This window comes from Natator depressus, chromosome 7 (genome assembly GCF_965152275.1).
Source record: "Natator depressus isolate rNatDep1 chromosome 7, rNatDep2.hap1, whole genome shotgun sequence".
NCBI lineage: Eukaryota > Metazoa > Chordata > Testudines > Cheloniidae > Natator > Natator depressus.
In genome coordinates, this window is record NC_134240.1 from 93705484 (window position 1) to 93720656 (window position 15173).

General features: G+C 42.3%; 1 protein-coding gene across 1 annotated transcript; it reads right to left on the minus strand.

Annotated features, from left to right (window-relative positions):
* Positions 1-4582: 4582 nt before the first annotated feature.
* CCNJ (cyclin J) lies at positions 4583-14702 on the minus strand. The gene is made up of 6 exons (XM_074960004.1): positions 14572-14702; positions 13834-13962; positions 11288-11498; positions 9408-9707; positions 9161-9320; positions 4583-7590 (listed from the first exon to the last, which is right to left on the minus strand). Exons 2-6 carry the CDS (start codon positions 13900-13902, stop codon positions 7179-7181), a joined length of 1152 nt encoding a protein of 383 aa, XP_074816105.1. The 5' UTR covers positions 13903-13962; positions 14572-14702; the 3' UTR covers positions 4583-7178.
* Between the last annotated feature and the right edge of the window lie 471 nt (positions 14703-15173).

Sequence of the window (15173 nt, forward strand, 5' to 3'; positions counted from 1 at the left end):
ACTGTCCTGCTTTATCATATACTAATCAGAAACTAATTCTTCAGATTTGACTTTAGTAAATTTACAGCAGTGTAATATGAGGGGAAACAAAATTTAATTTAAAAAAACTGCAAGGGATGTAATGCTTGTGAAAGTTGCCTGCTTGACAGCACTGTAGACTAGTGCTGTTTATCCACATAACAGAAGAGTAAAGCCACCTCCTCAAGCTGCCCCATGCCTCCACCTTGTAGGAATTATGGAGAACTGCAATTGCTGAGCAAACCCATCATCCCTCTAGTTTAGTATCCTGGGTCAAAGCTGGATGCTTTACAGGATCGAGTAAAATCCCTGCAAGTCCTTGAAATTCAATTATAGTTAAAATAACAGCAAACAGTGTTTTTATTCATGTAGGCATCTAATCATTTTTATTTGACGACTACTAACAAGTATCCAGTGGCACTGAGTTCCATAGGTTAATACATTATGTGAAAAAGTATTTTCTTTAAATTTGTTTGCTTTCAATTTCATCAAACAAATAGAAAAATGTAAATAGGGACATCTGGCTGGATTTCTCTGTACCATTCAACACTTTTAATCCTCATATGTTACAGAAATTGATTACTCTCTTCCCTCTCCCACAATCACTAGTGTCAGGATATATCCCTGATTCGTTACAAAGTAAATAAAACAGAAAACCAAAGGGATAAAGCTACCCCTAAAGTTGATACGTAATTATTTTAATATTTAAAAAGAATGTCCATCCCAAATCCGGACTCTACAGCACAACTCGAACTGGTTAACAGCACTACTGTCTAGCACTAGAGACCCTGTATCACTGTCTATAGCTCTGACCCTTCAAGGGATCTAAGATGGAAGAGCAATTCTGCTCAGTCTTCTAGAGTCATAATTCAGGGCAACTGTACCTGTATTCCCTCTCCATGGTCCAACAAGGGCACACTGGCTTATAGGCTTCGACCTCCTCAGCAGTTACCTCTCTCATGTCTCTCCCTCCTGACCTGACTTTTTTCAGGATGCTCAGTTAACACCCTACACTTTGTTATTCAAAACAAGTTAGACTGTCTAATGAGGCCAGCATCTGCACTTTACTTACTCTTTGAAGGCTCTGAATAATGAAATTGCCTACAGTTATAAGTCACCAGACAGCTCTTTCTAAGCAAGCACATTTATTCTCAAGGTGCAAACATTAGAGAGAAAACATTAAAACAATAAAAACCTATGCACATGCTCATAAGCTTACTAGAGATCACCCCTCCAACACCAGCAGGGGCTCTGCTGGGAGTCAATCCTTCAAACTCCGCCAAGGGTTTTTGCTGTGGTTACAAGCTCATAATAGCCTCAGCACAGAACAAGCACTCTTACTGCACAGATCAGCCTGTTTCTTTATAAATCTTGACCCTTTGAACTTCAACCTTTGGAAACAGGTAATCAGCAGGCAATGGTTCTCTCCTTAGGGTGAGGGTCAATTGGTTGGGTTTTCTGAATAATATATGGATGGCATTTGCATTCACTTCCCCCTATATGTTTCCCAGGAATTCTACTTCACACATATTGTCCCAAAAGATCATTTTTGTCTGCTGCAGTACTCTATAGTCCTTTGATCATCCAGGCCTACAATTATATATAACCTTTGCATTTAACACAATTGACTCCAAAGATACGTAATCTTCATTCAGTAAGGTTTTTCAGTAGTATTGCAGGAAATTGACATATCTGTCACAAGTAGGAATCTACATGAACACAAAGAAGTTCACTTTTGTCCCAACACAGATCATAGAATTCTTGGAGCTACCTCAGGACTCTGTCTGGGCCAGAGCTTACCTCCCTCAAGACAGATTCCAGTAGATGAACAATTCAGTCAGTCAGTTCAGAAAGAGCTCACAAAAGTTGGTTCATTCACGTCTCATCCTCCTGGGCCACACGGTGTCCTGTTCTTATGACAGCTTCTGTAAGACTCCATCTCCACTGTCTACAAGCTTGGCTTTGGCTATTATACCTGCCAAGTGGACACACTATGGACAAGTTAGTCATGCTTCCCCACACCCCAGGGTGCAGGATGCTCTCCAGTGCATGTGTCCCCTTCTCACTGTCTCCACCCCAGAAGACATTGATCACAGATGCCTCCACAGTAGGGTGGGGCACCCACCTGAATGGGCATACAGCACAAGGAACATGGACTCCCCGGGAGTCCAGGATGCACATAAAATTCCTGGAACTGAGAGCTGTCTGAGAAGCCTGCAAACAATTCTTACAGGTCATACACTCCTAGCACATCCAGGTAATGTCAGACACCATGACCACATTGTTCTACATCAACAAGTAAGGGGTAATGAGTGTTACCTCTTTTTTCCATAAAGGCAGTCAATCTGTGGTACTAGTGTATGTGACACCAGATCACCCTATCAGCAGTGCACCTCCCAGCAATACACAACACACTGGCACCAGCCTCAGCAGGTACTTATCCCTTGACCACTAATGAGAACTACATGATTCTGTGGTGAAGACCGTATGCAGATAATAGGGGTCTTCCTCCTGGGATCTGTTTGCATCACAAGAAAACAGGAAATGCAAGATATACTACTCCAGGGGGGCTCAAGGTTGGGACTTCAGGGGAGATACTCTCTTATTCTTATGGATGCAACACTTACAATATGCTTTCCCCTCCTCCCCACTGCTCCACCCATCAGCAAGACTTACCCCAAGCTCTCAGAAAGATCCAGCAGGACAGGGCAGTGATCATCTTCCTTGCTCCCAGCTGGCCCAGATAGTTTTGATTCCCCAGCTGTCAACCACTCCACCCATCAGCATCCAACCTTCCCAGGCCTCTTGACACAAAACACAGGCAAGATCAGACATTTCAACCTGGACTTCCTCTGCCTCACAACTTGGTATTTGGAGTCGAACCTAGAGCAGACATGTTCAGTAGCTATTCAAACCATCCTTAACAGCAGCAGGAAGAAATCTACCAGAAAATGTTACTTAGCTAAAATCAAGAGATTTTCTATTTGGATTCAACATCACTAAATGTCCCCAGAAGAATCAGACAATCTCAAGATTATCTGCTCTTCCTGAAGACCTCAGGCCTTTCCCTTAGCTCTCTGTGGGTACACATGGCAGTGATGCACCTGTCAGCCTCCAATTGACAACCACTCAATTTTCACCTATCCAGCGACTGTGCATTTTCTAAAGGGTGTAGGCAAAACCATCCCTCCCATAACAAAACCTGCCACAACATGGGACCTTAATTTTGAAGTCCCCGCCTCAGAGCATCTTTATTATTAAGACTACATTGAAAAGATACGTCAGCTTAGTTTTATGCTATCAAACATCTACATACTTTTACTACAAGCAATGTGATTTGTGTATTTGACAGCATTGTGCTTAGTCATTTACTCAGCTCCCCTTCTTTAACTTTCACATGTACAAAACTGGAATATGTGATTGTAAAAATGAAAAAACTGGCAGGGAAACTCCAGTAAGGAGATTACATGAATCTACCTTCAACTCCCTTGTAACTGACTTCATTAAGCTGACATTGCCCTTTTAAAAGCAAACCTATATTATTGCATATTCACATGGCTTTTATCACTGAATATTCTAGTTTGATAGTTGGTCAGTAATTGGTTTCCACCTGTATTATACTAAAGGCCAACTGTATTTCTACAATTAAAGGCCTTCTCTTGCAAGCACTTATGCCTGAGCGTAACTTTAATCAGATGAGTAGTCCTGCTGGACTCAGAATATTCATGTGAGTAAAGTTAGTTACAGCTGTATATAGGTATCAACAGGAAAGAACACTGAAGTAGAGTGAAGCATGGCCTGTACTGTATGACCGAGAAACTCAGATTCTGCTAGACTGGCTTAATATTTGAAGCCCAGTGACTAATGGGGTCTCATTTTAAATAGTTCCATATACATACCCATTCTTGATGTGAGAAAGATTCGGTCTGTAACAGCAATTATAAAAAAATTTCAAACATGGGAAAATGTTTCAGCCTCTATACATCACTTGTTCTTGTTCTGCCTGCCCCACAGGTAAGCTCTGGCAGCAAGACTAACTTCAGCTAAGGATCCCAAATTCTGGATTTCTTAGGATTCTGCTCACCAAAAGCTATGTGTTCCTCTTCCTATTCAATTCTGACTTTTTCCGTACAGTTCTACTATAGGCAGAATGAGTTATCACTAAGACTCATTTAAAAAAAAAAAAATCCTACTAGATCTGGTAAGCTATTTCAGAACCACTTTTTGTATTTCTTCCTGAGATGCAGCTGTACCCTGGATACAATATTGTTGAAGTGTACAATATTCTGGCTTATGCTGTGGATTTTTTTTTTTTTTTTTTAAAACCCTCCCTGCACAATTTCATTCCTGTTTTGTTGTTATAAATAGACTTAGGAATACACTGACTCCTGCCACAGGAGAGCAGTGGAGAGAACCTTCAATTTCAAGAACTGTGGTAGGAATGAAGTTACACATCTGTCATTCAGGTATTTATATAAAAACAAAACAAACCAGACATATTTACTCAAAACTAGTTTTATTTTTAAAAAAATCCAAGTGCATAGCACTCATCCAGATTCCATTGTTGTGGATGTTTTGCATTTATGATCATTTTTAATTATGCCATAAAATGCACGTTCTGGTTCGCTCAGTAAGAACTTGAAGTAGTGTATTTAATGGACACTGGTAAAGCCCTTTTTCAATAACACATTGAAATTGTTCACAGTGCACGCTCCTTTCTCTATTTTCATTGATACTGTAATGTCAGACACAAACTAAATAATAAATTAAAAAAATGTAGTGGATCCTTTTACAGTTAAGCCTAATACCTTAAAATAAAATCAAAATACCCTACTATATGTAGACTTTGCAGTATTAACTAACTGAATAATCACCCCTATAATTCCAGTGTTAATTACCTAATTTTATATGTAAAATACTTGAGATAGATTTACTAATATTTCAAAAGAATCTATACTGCTCCATCACAATTAAAGATGACATTTAGCCAAGATATGTATTTTACAGACAAATTGCTACAGGCATCTGCTGTTATTTCAAGTCATGGTCCATCAGAAAACTGTACATTCACATAAACGAGGTAGTTAGAGCACTGAAAACTTGGACATAGCATTTCAATAAACTGAAATCTAAAGATGGAAGACAGTTTCCCTTTTGGATCTATTCCCCATCTCTCCAAATTTAAATGAAAAACAGTTCAGGCATTTTAGGAGGTAGGAAACTTGCTTGCCCCATCCCACCAAAAAAGAAATAGTTTTGGGGGAGGGAAGGAGGCGAAAGGAAAGGTGGCTCTTTGAGAAGGTAAAAGTAGGTGATATTGTGCTCACCTGGAAGTTTATTCTCTAGCATGAAGTAGAGAGGCTCAATTCCTCCTTACACATTCTCCCAACCTTTCACTCCACCTCTCTCCCCATGAAAAAAGGACTATTTGAAACATGATATGTTAAAATAATTATAGACACAGAGGATTTCTTCTCCTCCATAATAAAGGATGGATTCTTGAAACATATTATGGGTTCAGCTCCAGGAAAACCCATCAGAACAGGCAGAAGTATCTTCCTCAACTCCTGAATATTTTAGGATGGCCCACTCTCCCAAGTTAATCTTCCGTATTAATAGTGATGTCAAACACCGCTTCTTCCCCACTCCCAATATTCTTTGCAACATACAGAGTGCGTGAACTTCCACTGATCATATAGTTAATAGAAGGTCTTGCCTCCTATCTGCCATTTAACCATGCTTTTAAGTGCTGCCATTAGAAATTAAACAAAAAACATACATTTAAGCCCGTAGGGCTCTCTCCATCAATTCCCCCTCCCATACCAAATCAGGGGGAGAGTCAACTGCCTGATTTTGTAAACAAGGAACTTTTCCATTAATATACTATCCTCACCACCACCTTCATCCTCTGGGGCTGGAGGAGTGAAGCTTCCTACTCTCGGGCCATCTGACTTGTGGGCGATATTAAAGCTCAGACGGCTATGTAATAAGCATCCTGCCTGTGATCTAGCAATACACTTTTGTTCCAGCAGTGAGAATGCCGATGTTGCTCTTCAATGTGGGACTTCTGCAAAGCAGAAGAATGAGCTGCCACGGCATTACCTGAGAACTTATTTCCCCCCACCCTGCACCAAGCTTGACATACGAAATACTGAATTTTTGTAAGCATTTAACGGTGCCTTTTCTGCCTAGAGAATTTATAGACTGAAAAACTAGGGGATATTTTGTATTGGTTGTGTTAATAAAATAATCACAACCACTATTACATGAGTTCTGGTACAGTATTAGTTCAGCTTAAACTTAAAAGAAACTACTATTACTCTGTAATCATTTGATCACAAGAGTGTTGGGTGGCAGGGAGCAGTTAGGACTACACTTATACTTTATACACTTATAAATCCCTTTGGTACTCTGCACTGTAGATGCCCTGAAATACCACCCTGGATTACACCCAGTTAAGTGTACACACAAGCAGCACAGAGTCATTTTGAATAGATAATTCCCTGAGTTAGTGAGAAAGTGTTATTCTAAACATCTGAATCAAAAGGAAAAAAATGTAACATATGTCCTGTGAGGCACAAGATTTAAAAACAATAAAAAGAGTCAGTTAACTCAAGTGCCTTAAATTGGACATTCTCTTATAATGTAAAGTGTATGACCAAAAAAAATGACAAGTAATTGCATTACTGATTTAGTCAATGAAAGTTTGTTTCTCTCTACATGGCCCCAGTGTTTCTGGGGAAGCCCATTGCTCAGTGGATTCTTAAGTTTCAATTTACCAAAAGTAAATCTTATTCAGTACTGTATGGAAGTATTGCATAAATATGGCCTCTTCAAAGTAATACTGTATATCTCCTTCATTAAAAGATATGTCTCTAGCCAGTCCACAGCCATTTTTCTCTTGACCTGTATTTCAAAGGTGGCTGTTAAGAGCACACAGTGCACAGGAGTGTCAAAAGTATTAGCACATGACTGCCATGCACACATTCCTTTTAGAAAACATACTACATGCTCATTCTTTGCAGATTCTGTACTTGAGCTAATCGGTTGCCAATCCAGCTGTTTTCCTTCCGGAAAGAGTGCTACTTTTACTTAGATTGTTGCCCTCAAACTTATTTGAGGTTTGACAAAAAAAACTAGGGTATCTAAATTTGTTTTCATCACCTCTCAAAGCAGGGAGTAATACAAGGATACCGTCCATTGATCTGGTAACTCCGGTTGTACGAGACACTTATACATGGCTTCACTTCTATTGGAACTGCTAGTGACATACTAGCACCAGTCTGCATCGGACCTCGAGCCTGAACGCTGGATTGTAAGCCAGCAGGGCAAGACTGCAGTGGGTAAGAGGATGTGTGGCTAGTTGACACCATCTGCTGACAGTTTTGCTGTTGTGAGGTTTGCTGGTGATACTGTAATGGAGCTTGATGGGCCTGGAGATACTGTGATACATGTTGTTGAACATGAGCCTGCTGTGGAGTGGGAGTCTGGGTGGGAAACGCACTGTGTTGTGCAGGCTGGGCATGTTGTCCTTTTTGCTTGTTTGCTTCTTTTACGTCATTATCATGTGCACTAGAATACAAAGAGAAAATAAGACCATTTTAATCAACGTTTTGTATAGTTTTAAGAGTATCCTAACTGTAAAGCTGTAACAGCCTTTAAATACCAAACTATTTTTAAAAGGCCATTTAAGAAGCAATTCATATTCTTTAAAGATGTACATTAGGAAGTTTAAATGATTTTAAAGGTTAGGGCCATGAATTTTTTAAAAGGCTACAATGTGAAGAGAAGCATTTTCGTTTAAGAGTTAATGAAAGCAGTATGCTTGGATATAAAGAGGTCAGAGCAGTAACATTTGCTAGTACAACATTACAGTCCAGGAGAATCAGAAAGTGACATTTTTGGTGGCTAATCTGCTGCTAGCAATGAATGATTGTATTGTGACCATCTCAACTTCTCCGAGTCATTGATACTACTGATCATGAGGGATTACTGACTTGCTCGTGGTGCCCTGCAGTTACTGGATTGACCCTGCAGTCACTCTTCCCCTTCCTCTTAGGCCTTCCAGAAAGGCATTGAGTATGTTCTTTCCCACGCCAATGGTATTCTTGGTATCCTTGTTCTGCCGCAAGGTTTGATACTGTAACACCTCGTGATTACTGGGTACAGTATGAAGGCCATCAAGGGAGATAGGTTATGGGCTAGAGTGCCACCTGCATGGAGAGGATAGTTTCTCTTCAAGTCTGGATTCACATTTTTCTGTTCTTTATGTGCTAACCAAAGTTTGGACGTGGATGGGAGCAAATGTCAACAAGAGGGAAGTGAGGCTGGTGGCCTAGGGATTCATCTTGGAGAATGAAATTGATTAATTGGGGATGTACCGTCACCCTTTTCTAGTATGGTTCAGTCTTGTGGTCCCATTGGATCCCTTGGCACATCTGCTATGTAGATGACACTGGCCTGCAGTTTTTCCATTTATAAATAATGAGAAGGCAAGCTTTCCCCTCTTAGCTGTGGGACCCTCCATAACTATCCACACTTTTCTAACATGCTCCATTGGGAGCACCCTCTACTCAGAAAGCTCTAAATTCCAGAGGCTTAAGTAGACCTCCCATGTGCTCAGTACAGTTCACGGGATACCTATTAAATTCAATTCTCTAAAGCTCTATGCAGATTGGGAGCCAGTTATTTAAGGAATCTGCTTCCACATGTTCATTTGAAACAGCTGAGATCTGCTACAGCACCCCAAAGGCACTCAGGTGAAAGTCCTCCCCTTGCTTCCCCGTACTCCAATCTTTTGAACTTGTTACCTGACTGCCTGCCACAGCCCAAGTTTGGTGATCATGCTGCATATATTTTTCTTCTGTCATGGTTTTGTCTGAGTATTTTATTTGCTGCGAGGAGGAGGGATGAAGGAGTTAGGTCAGGTGAGGTTTTTTGAAAAGCAGAGAGGGACTGACTGGTTGGTTTAATAAATATTGTATAGTACCTGGGTACTTTTGACAAAGATGCTGCACAAACTCACTAGTAAATAAACTGTACTGTTTTTGTAAATATTGTTTTTTAGTGTAAGTGTCCTTTAAATATACCATGCTGTTACAGAGACAAAGCCTTTACAAATGAGAAGCCAGCATTAGCTTACATTAATAGTCGTTCAATACACGGAACCAGGAAGTCCCAGGAGTATGCAGTAAGACGATGCAGTCGAGTTGGCCACGTTGGAGAGAGACGTAGGATAATCCTTGAAGCCGCCACACATGCAGTAGCCACTAACGAAGGAGCATAATTTAAAAATGCATGATCTGGACAGACACAAAAATTGTTTAGATGAGTCAGACACAAATATTATTTAAGAAATAAGGTTGCATTAACTAAGCCATGCAACACACCTTGCAGAGATACTTCCAGAAAATAATCAGCATATTTTGCCATGTATAACTTGGTCTTCTCTAAGGAAACCATTGGCCAGCCATCGTGGAGATCTGTCTCATGGACAGCAATTGAAAGGTAATATTCAATGAAGTGAGCAGCAGTTGGGAGACACAAGTTCCACTGAAATGTTTCTAGCAACAACAGCTCCATGTGTAGCAAGTTCTGTTTTGTTAATACCAGATTCATGTTAGTCATACAACCCAAGCTGTTCAATTGTTCGAGCTTAGGGACACTGTCTTCCTTTTCTTCAAATTTACCTTGGGGCAGGGGAGAGGAAGAAAAATATAATTAGAAACATGAGTACAACATACACGAAACCGCATTTGCTGTTATCGTTAACATTCGGGTATTTTTCATTGTAAACACTTGCTATACAATTGTTTTCCCATGTCAAATAGGCTCCTGCATGCAAAGTTCGATGGGAAGGTTCTGCTGAGGAGAGGAGGGACATACTGTTAAGGGTTAAGCTTCAGCAGATAGTTGCTATGCAACCTATAGGATATTACAGCAGTGTCACACTTCCTGTTGTCTCTTTATAGTTTCTCTCACACAAACAAGAGCCATTTGCAGAGAGAGAGAGAATACTGATGATGGTATGGTGTAGCCTGACTGTAATTCATAAATGACATCTTGTTGTTCGTTAAGTTATCCTAAAACCTACCCCGGTAACTGCTGAAGTACCATTAATAATAATAAATAATAATAATAATAGTGCAAGAGTCCACCTTTAGTTTTGAGCTTTTAAAAAAAGAAAAGTCTTTCCCTGTTCAAAGTGCAGTAGGAAGAATCAACTTGGTACAGAGGCTCCAATGTACATTTCAGTGTTTACGGGTATGTTTAAATTCAATAACTGACAAGCAGAAATTGAGCCCTTCAGTCTAAATCAAGTGAGTTTCAGTCATGTGTATCTGGAAATGCATATGGTCATTTATGTAGACTTCCACAACTGTCCCTCCTTTTAAGTTTATCAATACTTAGATTGTAAGTCCCAGGTGACAGGGACCATCTTTTTGTTCTGTGTTTGTACAGCACCTTGCACAATGGGATCCTACTCCAAACTAGAACTAGGCACTGCAGTAATACTAATAAATAATAATAATTAATAGCAGCAGCTCCACCCTGTCCTGGACTTTGCCTTGTCATACCTGTATGTTTTAGCCTAAAGTGAAGTTATACGTGTAAAAGCCCAACAATAATGGATGCAAGTGCCACATTTCTATAGAACTTGCCACTGTTTTGCTACCTCAGTTTCACCACACTTTCCTCCTTTCTAACACTCTTTCTACAGAAGGTGAAGTTATGTTCTTTTAGCAAATAAGGACTCTTCAGTAGCAGTGGGACTCAGTCCACCGAATTAATTCCCTTGGTTCTCCCAGTTGTGGAAGGTACCCGTTTACTGTAACCATTTTGTTCATATTTTAGTTCTCACAAGATGATATAAATCCAAAAGTGACATTCAAGGTGTCTTTTCAGTATCTACAACAGATGAGACTTTTCTCCTTTTTCTGTGTATAACTGGGCAATTTGGAGGTGGCAGGTGACTGCCTTTAAAAAGAGGGCTCGTTTTCTTGTAATTCCTTCTTAAATTTTATTTTAAAAACTTCAGTCAATTTATTTGTGATGTAAACACTGATCTGTGATTGTAGCTTTTAGTGTCCTTCCCCCACTTCATCAAATACCAACAGAAGTTGAAAGTCTTGAGAGAGGCCCGCATATTGGACCAAATTCAGCTATGCTGATCTTTTATACATAATCTTCTCCTAAATCTGCTTGAGCACCTCAGAATGATCCTTTAGTTGGTACAAGAACCTAAGTTAAATTAGTGCATAATACTTACTTGCTAAAAGTAAACAGGAAAGAGCAACCACATGTAGCTGCTGAATGGATATATCATAGCGGTCCATGAAGAGGTCCAGTAGATAGACAGCAAGATGTCGTGCAGCGGGACAGAGTCTAAAACGATTGCTCACAATGGCAATCAGGTCTGCAAAATATCTTCTCAGATTTAACTGGGGAGACTGGCCTTTGTAGGAGGGAAGCTTCAGCTCCTAGACAGAGAGCAGCATATAGCTATAGTACAACCACTATTATTTTTATGCAAATACACTTGCCAAAAATACATATGAAAACTGACTGGGTTAATACATAAGGGAATTTTCAAAGCAGTTTTAGGAGGCATGGTCATGATTTTGCTATTTATCTTCTCATAGTGGAACTGTTCTCTTGCTGGGGATGACTATTTATTATCTTATGACACCTATATAAGGAGTATCTAGATTCTACAGAACAATTATTTAAAATAGAACTTGGCCCAAAACTTAGAAACAAACAAGCCAAATAAGGTTTGACTGAACATAATGACGGACTGACAAAGAAAAACCCTTGTGGCATAGTCCGACTATAAAAAAATTCAGACTCTGAAGGGCAGAATGTTTCAAGGACAAGAGCCTTAACTGCTAGCATGGTGTTCTTCACTGTGGAAAGCAGAATTCCAGGCAACTGCAACCAAAACAACACAGCTGATCTCCACTATCACAAATAAACAGACAGAAAGAGCTACACTCTGGAACACAGATTGGATATGGTTTGGGATTATAATGTTTATTGTAATAACGTTTCCCAGCAGGGGGCCTATTCCGTGACACCAGGTAGAGCTGAGATAACTGGAAAGTTTACAGATCCATAGACTTTCAGGCAAGAAGGGACCATCATGATCATTTAGTTTAACCTCCTGCACATCACAAGTGTAAGGTAAATTCTAGAGTTTTAAAATCATATGATTATCTTTAAAATAACCACCCCTTTAAATAGTTTCAAATTGAAAGAGTATTAAAGTTATCAGAAGTTATTTACTTTCATTTGTAATTAGAATCTATTATACTAGTTGTTGTTTCTTCTACATGGCCCCAGTAATGTGCATTGCTGAAGTGATCAGGCCATCAAGAAAGTTAATGCAATCTCCAAAACTGCTTAGCCACATTTTTACTAGGTTAAATCATTGTTAACCTATTTACAGCTGTTTGGTGATAAGGTGAGCCTTATTATCAAGGAGCAATATCCGCAAACACTGACATGAGTCAGCTCACAGCTAAGAGGGGTTTCAAAACAGGATTGCCCTAACATTTCTTATTGTTATTGCACCCACTTATAGAGCACTCTTCTACATAGTATCTCAACTTTTTTTTTTTTTTAAACATAGTTTAAACTTGGAACTATGAATACTTCCCAAAAAAGGGCCAAATGCACCATGACCAAAGGGCAGAGATAGGGGAATACCTGGTCAGTTGTGTAAATACTCAGGATTCAGTACAGATAATCAGGATAGTATATACTTAGAGGCATTACATATCTCAGCAGTTCAGTTGTTACCATATGTTCTGCTGGAGTCAAGTCTTTTTCCATGCAGTTTCCAATTAACCTGACTTTAAACTAGCATGTTTATTCTCCTCTTATATAGCATATTTGGAAAGAATGACTGTTATAAATAGCAAAAAGAAAAGGAGTACTTGTGGCACCTTAGAGACTAACCAATTTATTTGAGCATAAGCTTTTGTGAGCTACAGCTTCTAAGTGAGCTGTAGCTCACGAAAGCTTATGCTCAGATAAATTGGTTAGTCTCTAAGGTGCCACAGGTACTCCTTTTCTGTTATAAATAGATTTCCAACAAAATTTAGCACTGATGTATAGTAATTGTGTGGAGGTTACTATATTTTTTATTTTGCAGTCTGCCTCCAGGGAGGGTACCAGAAAATTAGGGTCCGCATTCTTAACAAGGTGGGGAACTTTCTACCAAGACCTCTAGCACTGGCCTCCCCTCTAATAGCCTTTTAGCTCCTCCTCCCCCCTTGCCTGCAAGGAGCCAACCAGCTCCCCTGTCACATGTTAATCAATGTCTTTAGGTACTGAGAGGGCGAAACGCAGTTCAAGCAAGTGCTGCAGTTCAAGTGTCAATTTACTTTATCTAACTTTAATGACACTGGGAACATATGCAAATCCTTGCAGCTGAGGAGCCCAACGCATCTTGCAAAAACCCAGTGAATGAATCCGTCCTCCCAACCCTCCTAGGAGGATCTTTTTTGCAGGATCCATTTTGCAGATGGAGAAACTAGTTTTAAGATTTCAGTGCACGTGGACTTAAAATGCCCAGACACAGGATCCCCGTGGCTAAATCCTCTAAGAGCCTAGCGATAAAGGCCTGAGACAAAAGGAACAGTAAGTCGCCTTGCCCTGGGCACTGCCCGCCTCACTCCCTTCTAGGGACTCTCTGAGACCGTCCCTTCTCCTGCCACTCTGGAAGGGAAGAGCTGAGCCTCCCGCCCGCGCAGCCCGAAGGGCTCCGGCTCCCTCTGCGGCAAAGTCGCCGAAGAGCCCTGGGCACGGTACCTTGTAGCGAAGCGCTTGGTGGATGTCGGCAGCCAGCTGTCCTTTCCACCACTGCCCCTCCAGCTCCATGGGACAGGGCGGGACGGCAGAGAGTCACAGCGGCACACGGCGAAAGGCAGCAGCCGAAGCCTGCGCAAGAGGGGAAGAAGCGGCGCCCGCTCAGTCCCGCCGCAGAGCCCGGTTTAATTCTCGCCCTAGCCCCTCTTCATTTGCACCCAATTAAAAGCAGCCAGTTACTCCTCTCCCCCCGGAGCACGCTCGGCTCTCTGGCCCTTCCCCCCGGGGAGGCACCGGCAGCCCGGCTCCCCCGCCACAGCTGATAGTCGTGCACGTTTCCAGGCGAGGCGGGGCGGGGGGAGCTGAGTGCAGAGACCCCCGGGGCACCTCATGCTAAGGAGCAGCGTCGGGTGTCCCCCACCCCGGGATGCCGGCGGGGCTGCGCTCTAGCCTCGCACTGGAGCTGGCCCCTTTTCCTATCAGCGCCGGCTGGAGGGGCACAGACTCCCCCAGGCGGGCGCATCGCTCCGGGGCAGCCTCATCTCCCGACACTGCCCGGAGGAAACCCGGCGGAGGGGAAGGCAGCAGAGGAGGCGCCGAGCGGGGCGCTGGTGCAGCGGGGCGCGCAGAGGAGCAGGGGGTTCCGGCAGCGGCGGCAGCAGCCTCCCGACACAACAAAGGGCTTGGCATGCAACCTCCGCCGGCAACTTCCCCACCACTCCCAGCGCAGCCGCCGCTTACCCCGCTCACAGCCCCGGCGGCAGGAGAGCCACAGGCATCTCCCCGGGCATCTCACCGCAGCGCGTCCCCGGAGCTCAGCTCTGCCCTGGGGCCAAGCAGCGCCCCTCGCCCATTGTTAAAGGGCTGAGCAGGCAAGTGTGTATACAAAGCCAGGCAGCAGGCACATGCCGCTGGGCCTCTGCCAATCTACTTTCGTTTTACATCGTGGTCTGGCCCCGGAGCTCCAATCACGGCCCAGCATTCACGGGTGCACAAGCTCTCCGCTCTCCTGCCACATGCAAGCAGCTTTTGGACCCATTGAGCTGCCGTAGCAGCCCAGGCGGAAAGGTTTTGGGGGGAGGAAGCGTGGGAAGAGGAGAGCCATGAGACTCGGCTGTGAGCAGCCTGCTTTGCCTTCGCGTTGCCAGCCGCTTCGGGGCTGGTAGTGTCAGTGTGTGTGCGCCCACACCGTGCTACAGATAAGTAATGTTTGAACCCACACGGGAGTGTACAAAGCATCAGAAAAAGTTGCAAAGCCTGGGGAAGGCAACGAAGGGGGGAAAACTGTAGGAGCATGTGTGGTTGCTTTTTCTTGGCGTGAGAGTAATCCGCGACCAGAGGGC

Coding starts and splice junctions, on each gene's coding strand:
- CCNJ (XM_074960004.1), bottom strand. CDS start 13,902: ATGGAGCTGGAGGGGCAGTGGTGGAAAGGACAGCTGGCTGCCGACATC. Junction 9,708..11,287: donor TTCCTGTTTACTTTTAGCAA/GTAAGTATTATG, acceptor CCCTGCCCCAAG/GTAAATTTGAAGAAAAGGAA. Junction 7,591..9,160: donor TGTATTGAACGACTATTAAT/GTAAGCTAATGC, acceptor TTTGTATTCTAG/TGCACATGATAATGACGTAA.